Raw genomic sequence first — 9,394 nt, forward strand, 5'->3', positions numbered from 1 at the left:
CAACCGGCTGTGATCGGGAGACCCATAGGGCAGCGCACAATTGTCCCAGCGTCATCCGGGTTAGCGGAGGGTTTGGCCGGGGGTGCTTTACTTGGCTCATCGCGCTCTAGCGACTCCTTGTGGCGGGCCAGGCGCCTGCAGGCTGACCTCTGTTGTCAGTTGAACGGTGTTTCCTCTGACACATTGGTGCGGCTGGCTTCCAGGTTAAGCGGGGGGGTGTTAAGAAGCGCAGTTTGGCGGGTCATGTTTCAGAGGACTCAAGACCCCCCCCCCCCCCCCCCAAGAGCTATAACAGTAATGTAACACTGTCATGTTGCGCTAAAGGCAGTGAATTGTTTATTTGTGATTTGTGGTTCTGGTCTTTCTTTCGGCTCCAAACAAATATGTTTTCGTATGTGAGAGATTTGATTCAAGCTCACTGTAAACTGTTCTAATATGCTGTCTAATCTCTTTCAGACTGTCGTTGTTGATGTTTGTTGTTTTTCATTGACAGGATGCTCGCCCTCCTCCCCCGCCGCCTCCACCACAATCCTCAGCGGTGGGAGCAGCCTCCTCGTTGGCTGCCAGTCAGAGACCCTCCCCCAGCACTAGCGAACAGAGTGGGCGGCAAAGACCCACAGTGTGAGTACACACACACAGATGCATGTAACACTCTTCCACGTATAAAGTACAAGCACGCTAATCCCGAGAGAACATGCAGTGAAACAGCAGGTTCCACACATGGCTAGGGCATGGGTCCTTCTGGGTGGGTTCTGGGAGTTCTCCAAGCCTCTGAATGACCCCTAAGCTGTCAGTGTGGAGCACCAGAGGTTGACCCAGAGCTCTGTTGACGGATGAAAGGGCAACACCTGTGGGGGACAGTCTCCTGGGTCCTATAAGAGACCCTGTCTGTCACCTTTGACCCCTGGCCCCTCACATCATTACTCTTCTGAGACTCCAGACACCTGATTGGAATTAAATACGGCCCACCTCCCCAAAGCGTGTGTGTGTGTCTACATTTTTCTTCATTTCCCCTCCCCTGACACCAGTGAAAGTGTCTATGCTGTCTTTTAGCAGTGGTTCTTTAAAGCCTCTGAGGTTCCTGGAGACATGCCTTTCCCACTCCCTTTACAGCACCTCCGTGGTGCCCTGACCCACATAGCTGTGTCATTCAGAACGTAACCATAGCATTCCTCTACAGTAGTATAGTGCAGTTTCTCTTAATGTACTGTAGGAAGACCAGTCCAGAAGGGACTGTCCGCCTCTGTCTTCCAGTAAGGGTTTCAGAGAGAGAGAGAGGAGATGTTGACGAACATTCTTTAGACTGTTGTAGGGGGGTAAATTTAGCTCATGTGACAGACTAAATGTTCGAAACACACCACGTCTTTGACTCATTTCCTCCTGAGGGTAATTGGACAGTCCCTGTGTGTGTGTCCATATATGTGTTTGATGTTCCCCGTCTCTCTCGCCTCCCTCTCCAGCTACGTGGCCCTGTTTCCCTACACCCCCCGTAAGGAGGATGAGTTGGAGCTGAGGAAGGGAGAGATGTTCCTGGTGCTGGAGCGCTGTCAAGATGGATGGTTTAAAGGCACCTCCATGCACACTGGCAAGATAGGAGTGTTTCCTGGCAATTACATGAGCCCCGTCAGCAGGTCTGACGCAGACATTACACACATGTACACACTGATTATCTCTGTATATGCAGCATTCCTAAGGCTCCCCTGCCCTAACCCTTCCTCCCTGTCCTCTGTTTGTCCCATTAGGACGGTGTCCGGCAGCACCCAACCCAAAGCGCCCCTTGCTCTGTGCACCCAGGCTGGGCGAGGGGTCACCATCGTCAGCCCCTCCTCCACTCCTCTGGGGGCCATTGTTCCAGGGCCTGACTTCAACAAGGCCCTCCCCATCTGCCCGGGCCCCGCCCTCTCCAGCCCTTTACCCCCGGGCATGGTGACTGCTGCCCACGTGACAACCGGACAGGCCAAGGTGCTCATGCACATGACGTCCCAGATGACTGTTAACCAGGCACGCAATGCTGTCAGGACAGGTAGGGTCCCCTGGGGGAAGAGGAAGGGTGCAAGCATACATTCTATGTAGCCAGTGTAGGATAGTGTATGTGATTGTGAATTTATGATGAAAGGGGCATATGGTTCTGTGTGTATGGTCTAACCACGTGCCTCTCCTCTGCCCCCAGCTGCATGCCACAGTCAGGACCGGCCCACGGCTGCTGTGACGCCCATCCAGTCACAGACATCTGTAGCCTACCTGGCAGTGTGCCAATCCCAGACCTGCTCCTCCTCCTCCAACCCTGCCCAGGGCTGTGTCCGCGCTGGGGTGCCATTGGGATGTGCTGCTGCCTCCCTCACCCCGCCAAACGTCAGCGCCGCGTCCCTGGATGGCGATGCCCTGCGACAAGTGGCAGTCCTCACCATGCCTGTCGCCCCTGGCAACGGCAACTCCATGTCAGCTAACTCCTCCCTCGCCTGTCGGCTGGACAAGGATGGCAAGGTGGGCATTCGTGATAGCACCCTAGTTGGGATGTGCATCGATCCCTTTCCAGACGATTCTAGACGTATCTAGATACTTGGGGTCTGATACCATACAGGAACAATATGTTTTAGTTTGAAACGATGCGATTTGGTTTGATGTGATAGGAGGCCCGGGAGGAGACAAGTTAATTGAAGAAGGATTTTGAAGCCTTGAGACAATTGAGACATGGATTTTTGTATGCGTGTCATTCGGAGGGATTGATGGGCAAGACAAAATATTTAAGTGCCTTTTGAACGGGGTATAGTAGTAGGTGCCGGAGCACCGGTTTCTGTCAAGAACTGCAATGCTGCTGGGTTTTTTACACAACAGTTTCATGTGTGTATCAAGAGAATGGTCCACCAGCCAACTTAACACAACTGTGGGAAGCATTGGAGTCCACATGGCCAACATCCCTGTAGAACACTTTCGACTTGTTTGATCGATAATATTGCGCCAGCCATTTTACAAACATTTGAATGCTGAAGGTGACGTGCAGATGTGCCAGATCAGGAATAGGCCTACCTATTGGTCAGCACGCGAAGCTGCGCACGGTTTGGGCTCCCGCGGACCAATGCACTCCATATCTTAAACATTTGAACTGGGGACCGATGCACATCAGTGAATCGTTACATCCCCACAACTTAGCCATCAGTATTGCTATCTGCAATGTTAACACATCTCTCACGTTAGTATATAAAGTGTCAAGAAAAAGTATGTGAACCCTTTGGAATTACCTGGATTTCTGCATAAATTGGTCATTAAGTCACAACAACAGACAAACATAGTGTTTTTACAATAATTTGTGTGTTATTAGTTTATCTTGTCTATATTGAATACATAATTTAAACATTCCATTCACAGTGTAGGTTGGAAAAAGTATGGCTAATGACTTCTCCAAAAGCTAATTGGAGTCAGCTAACCTGGAGCCCAATCAATGAGACGAGATTGGAGATGTTGGTTAGAGCTGCCTTACCCTATAAAAAAAATTCACCATAAGCGTTGCCTGATGTGAAACATGCCTCGAACAAAAGAGATCTCAGAAAACCCTAAATTAAGAGTTGTTGACTTGCATAAAGCTGGAAAGGGTTACAAAAGTATCTCTGACTGCCTTAATGTTCATCAGTCCACGGTAAGACAACTTGTCTATAAATGGAGAAATTTCAGCACTGTTGCTACTCTCCCTAGGAGTGGCCGTCCTGCAAAGATGACTGCAAGGGCACAGTGCAGAATTCTCAATGAGGTTAAGAAGAATCCTAGAGTATCAGCTAAAGACTTACAGAAATCTCTGAAACATGCTAACATCTCTGACAAGTCTACGATACGTAAAACACTAAACAAGAATGGTGTTCATGGGAGGACACCACGAAAGGAAGCCACTGCTGTCCAAAAAAAACCATTGCTGCACGTCTGAAGTTCGCAAAAGTGCAGCTGGATGTTCCACAGCGCTATTGGCAACATATTCTGTGGACAGATGAAACTACAGTTGAGTTGTTTTTCAAGGAACACATATCACTATGTGTGGAGAGAAAAAAGGCACAGCACACCAACATCAAAACCTCATCCGAACTGTAAAGTATGGTGAAGGGAGCATCATGGTTTGGGGCTGCGTTGGAGCCTGGACAGCTTGCTATCATCGACGGGAAAATGAATTCCCAAGTTTATCAAGACATTTTTCAGGAGAAGTTTAGTCTGTCTGTCCGCCATTTGAAGCTCAACAGAAGTTGGGTGATGCAACAGGACAACAACCCAAAACACCAAAGTAAATCAACAACAGAATGACTTCAACAGAAGAAAATACACCTTCTAGAGTGGCCCATTTTTAGAGTCCTGACCTCAACCCGATTTGAGATGCCGTGGCATGACCTCGGGAGCAGTTCACACCAGACACCCCAAGAAAATTGCTGAACTGAAACCATTTTGTAAAGAGAAATGGTCCGAAATTCCTCCTGACTGTTGTGCAGGTCTGATTCGCAACTACAGAAAATGTTTGGTTGAGGTTATTGCTGCCAAAAGAGGGTCAACCAGTTAAATTTTATGACCAATTTATGCAGAAATCTTCCAAAGGGTTCATTTACTTTTTCTTGTTACTGTAGCTACTTCTATCATGCCTAGCATATTTGGCTGATGTGAAACACGGCTACAGTGGATTGGTGAAATAGTTCACATTTGCCCGGAGTTTCTGGTGCCCTTGTTTTGAATACCAGGCGCTCAGTATTTTTTTGTTGAACACAGGAGTCCTTCCAGTTTATCTTTAGAAACAAATTCTCACACAGAGCTCTGTCTGTTTCACGGGTGGGCCCTGGGAATTGAGTTAGAGAGTGAGAGAAACTCTGCTGGCTGTAGCCCTGAAGACATCATTACACAACAGTGATTTAGTCTGGAGCAAATTCTCATCTGGCCCTAATGACCATGACAATGGATTATGTTTATGCAGATTTGACTGTCCACACAGTGAGTTCCTGTAAGACAGTCTATATGCAGCTTACACCATTATCAGACAAGTGCATGGTAGAGCACCGTGAATTTAAATTTCTCTCTGTTTCGTTCTTTTGTTCTGCAGAGGGAAAAGAAAGGTATTCTGAAGCTGTTGTCGTCTAACAAGAAGAAGTCTCGCCCCTCTCCCCCCTCATCCCCCACCCTGGAGGCAGAGCAGGCTGCTACGGGGGATGTCTTCCAGGGGGCCATGGGCCCCGACATTACCCCTTCTCCCTCCTCTGCTGGCGTTGTCGTGGGTAACCATGGCCGTGCTGTCCTCTGCCCTGTGGAGCCTGAGTCTACTGCAGCCACTGCCGCCTCTTCATCCTCCTGTTCCTCAGCCCCGGAGTTAACGCACCGTAAGAGTAGCCCCCTGGACGGATGTGCCCCCATCGCCCCGCCACCTCGTCAGGCATGCTCCTCCCTTACCTCCCAGCAGCACGACGCTCGGCCAATCCTATGCGAGAGGTACAGCATTTATTATATTGTAGAACAGTGACATATTGTTAAAGGTCTGTCTGATGATGTGATTCTGCTGGAATTGTGGTGTGTGTGTGTGTGTGTGGCATCTCTGATCTCCTGTGCTTCTGCAATGTGTCAGTACAGTATCCCCTCTGATCCCCCCCCCCCCCCCCCCCCCCCCCCCTTCTCAGGTACAGAGTGGTGGTGTCCTACCCCCCTCAGAGTGATGCAGAGCTGGAGCTCAAAGAGGGAGACATAGTGTTTGTCCACAGGAAGAGGGAGGACGGCTGGTTCAAAGGAACACTCCAGAGGAACGGCAGGACCGGACTGTTCCCTGGCAGCTTCGTAGACGGCATCTGACTCACACTTGACCACAGTAGACCGACCGTGACCTGACCATACCATGAACTGACCATCAATGGAACCACGTCTGACTTTGTTGCCTTGTTTTGGGGTCAAGCTGCGAGCCAACCAGCTGAAGTTGCTAGGGACAGGATGAGATGGATACATACACAACATTTAAAGTGGTCCTCAAAGTACAGAGGAGAAGAATGATGAAATAATTTAAACTGAGCTGCAGAGGAAGAGGAGCTAGCTGTCAGTTGGAAGCACGGTGGACTGAGCTGGAGGAGAGCACACTACTCTTGTTGATTTCCTTTTTGTCAGTTATTTATATCTGTAACAATTCAAAACGTTAAATGTGTGCCTTGTACTGTTCCTCACTTTAGTGTATATAAAGAAACAAAGACCAGAGAGTCAGAACTAATAATATGAACTGTTAATAGATGGAAATATGACGCGTTGAAACGTGTTTTTTTTGTGGGGGGGGGGGGGGTCTGTAAAAGATGTGCTTGACCTTTCGTGGTTTAGGGGTTGTAGTCAGCGCCTGTCTTATGACATGTTTCCTACATCACTTTGTGCTTGTCTCTCATTGGCTGCCGTGCTGCATGTTAATATTGCATGGTGTCTCCACTGATTGGCTGTTTGAGCGCAAATGTAAAGAATACAGCAGATGGGAGGAGAATCAGTGATGTCATCATCAGCACATACAGTGAAGCAAGAAAAGGTGTAGAGGTGGGCCCAATTCCAATCTGATCCCTTGAACATATTCTTCTATTGACTGGAAGGTATCAGCTGGATGTCATTAGCTCCATACCCTCTGGTTGGGTAGTTGGAGTTTCTGACATATTGCAAACACTCATCTATTCGTTTGACATCCAATTTGGCCCACAACCTCTCTCCAAAAATGAAATTTGCACAACCTCCTCCTGTATCCCTTGGACCTTTTGGTGTTCCAAATGGCTTCTCCTTGGGCTCCAGGACCCCTTATTGGAGAGTGGGAGAGTCATCTTGGTGGAATTATTATACCGTTGATGATCTGATGCCTGGTGAGGTTTTCCAAACATTTCCATAACGTTAGGAAAGCCAGCGTCTGCTGTTGATTTACATTATTATTATGGATTTTGATTTGGTCTTGCCTTTTTTGACATGTTAACTAAACACACTCCATAGATGTTGCAATCAAGTGTTACTTACTGTATATGGTTGTGTGTGTACTTAATGAACATTGTAGCTGTTCCCCCCCCACTCCTCTAATAGTAGACCAACCTCATCGGACATACTGCAGCTCAAGATCTCAAGTGAACGACGGACACAATCGCGATCAACACAGGAACCATATCATGCAACTCTGATAGTTCCGTCTTAATAATACATGGATATCTCTATCCACTTGGATCTATACGACGCCAGATGCTCTGGACAGCGCCTCCTTACAGCATGGAGATGCAGAAAGACATCTGACAGGCCTGCTCTATGTATGACCTTCACGGGCTCTCAACCCTCATTTCAAAGATGAATTCATTCCTAAAGTGTTGTCAATACAAGACAAAACACTGCTTACTTATAAAGCAGATTGTTTTCCTAATGTAACCATATCACTGATATCACTCCCCCAATACAATCTAGTGTGTTTCTCCTTTAAGTTGCGAGTAGTTTTTTTAAAATGTTTATTTTTTATAAATACGATCAATGACTTGGACAACGTTGATTCTTGGTTTTGTCGGATTTAGCTGTACAGTGCGTCTATACAATGTGTGTGATGATAGGTGTTCTATTGACTTGAATATGATTTGTGTGTGGCTGGTTTGAGTTTTGGTAGCCGTTTTTTAGTTTTCTGTTTGTTTCAAAGCACAAAAAAAGAGAGCGAGGTGCGACTTGATTGGGTTTGGAGGGTGTGAAACTACTTATTCTCAGCTACTTTTGATTTCAAAATAATCCAGTCCCACTCCACACACTCTCCACCTCATCCTCCTCCATAGGCCTTCAGTCATTGTAATGAGATTGACAGCACTGCTAGTAAGAAACACCAGGCACCACACGATGAGCCATTGATTTGATCCAATCTCCTATTTTTTTGGCAGTGTAGAAAAGTCTAAATTGGATTATATTAGTCAATGATAGACAGTAAGTGGCTGTTCTATTGTTAGTGGGCTCCCTTCACTATAGCCCACCAGGCAGACACCAAGAGGACAGTGTCCTTGGTGTTCCTCCTGCTGCAGCCTCTTCTATCAGATGCTATGGTGCAATATCAACAGCTGAGGCCACTGTGTCTAAATGACAGGTTGGACCTGTAGGCACTAATCCACCGCAACAAGAGATTTGCTCTTAGTTTGCACCTAGCAACTGGGTATCAACAGGCATAAGGAGGTTGGAAGGCATTTTGGATATTTCATGTCAGACCTGAGGGGAATATTTTCCCAAAGCATGTTTAAGTGGGTGTTTGTTATACAGTAGCTGGGACCACTGTGTGACTGCTAGATATGTTGTAGTTTTGTTGTTCTGAAATAACATTGGAGTTGGGAGTAAAGGCTCTATAAAGTGGTACGAAACACTGTTCAGACCTGTTTGCTTCTCAATTTGCCTATGTAGAATGAACCTAATGTTCCACTGCTGTCTTGGCATTCACCATCTCCACCTCACCTCTAATGCTGAACTGGGTTTTGCATTTGGAGTGCTTTCTGTTACTGATGAGCCTTTTTTTTTTTTTTTTTATTTCATACATTACACACATACATTTAACTACTGTATCATCAGTATATACAGATGTAGGATCGTAATTTGAGCCGGTTTGCTACAGCATGAGGATGGTCCTGCAGCAACAGGAATTATGTGGATTACAATTAGTGGATCTTTTTGTAGGGGCTGATACATTTTTCGTAATTGGACATTTCAAACCTGAAATACACTGCAAGTTTTACATTTCCTGCATTGCAGCAAAGTTCTCCTGCAACAAAGTGATCAAATTAAGATCTTCCATATGTACCATAGTCAGTTTAGTCATTGATTTTCACATAGTTTAATGATCAAATAATGACATTCTCTGACTCGAGAACAACCGAAGCAGTTCGGTGTTCCTGTGAACATGTTTTCACTGTAATCTCATGCCTTGTTGGAACACAAGGCAGCACTAAAGTCTGCTTTATTAAACTAAACAGATTCTCCTCATGCCAAGGTGACTTGCTTGATTTTTTTAGTTTTTTTGGCGGGGTTGTTATAATTAGTTTTATATAGTTAGTCTGATCATGGTGAAATTGGCATCCATTCAAAACATTAAGTATGAGGGAATAGCACATTTTGTAAAAAATAACTAGAACAATAAAAGCTAATGGTTTCCATGGTTTCTGTCAGTCCTCTTAATTTGTGTGTGTGTGTCTCATTGCGTTTAGCTGGTCTCTTCCTGCCAGTGTAGAGGTGTCTGAAAGCATTACCACAGACATGAGGGACTGAAGACACGACAGCAGTCACCTCTCGTCTCTATTCTCATCCCTCTGCAAGATCTGCTTAAGATTGTGCGTATGCATTGAATCAATCCTCTATGTATGAGCCATGTTACAATCCCCACCAAGTAGGTTTACCTTATTGGCGCGATGCATAGGGTGTTTCCCTTTTA

The 9,394-nt window shown here is 46.4% G+C and overlaps 1 protein-coding gene across 1 annotated transcript in view; it reads left to right on the forward strand.

Annotated features, from left to right (window-relative positions):
• LOC110521651 (E3 ubiquitin-protein ligase SH3RF1) overlaps positions 1-9,121 on the forward strand; it is a 53,905-nt gene extending 44,784 nt beyond the window's left edge. The window contains exons 7-12 of the mRNA XM_036968864.1: positions 494-621; positions 1,461-1,631; positions 1,743-2,023; positions 2,171-2,484; positions 5,066-5,448; positions 5,634-9,121. Coding sequence (XP_036824759.1) covers positions 494-621; positions 1,461-1,631; positions 1,743-2,023; positions 2,171-2,484; positions 5,066-5,448; positions 5,634-5,802 — 1,446 coding nt within the window. The 3' untranslated portion in view covers positions 5,803-9,121. The remainder of the gene's footprint in view (positions 1-493; positions 622-1,460; positions 1,632-1,742; positions 2,024-2,170; positions 2,485-5,065; positions 5,449-5,633) is intronic.
• Positions 9,122-9,394: the final 273 nt, after the last annotated feature.

The sequence above is a fragment of the Oncorhynchus mykiss genome, chromosome 30 (assembly GCF_013265735.2).
Source record: "Oncorhynchus mykiss isolate Arlee chromosome 30, USDA_OmykA_1.1, whole genome shotgun sequence".
Lineage (NCBI taxonomy): Eukaryota > Metazoa > Chordata > Actinopteri > Salmoniformes > Salmonidae > Oncorhynchus > Oncorhynchus mykiss.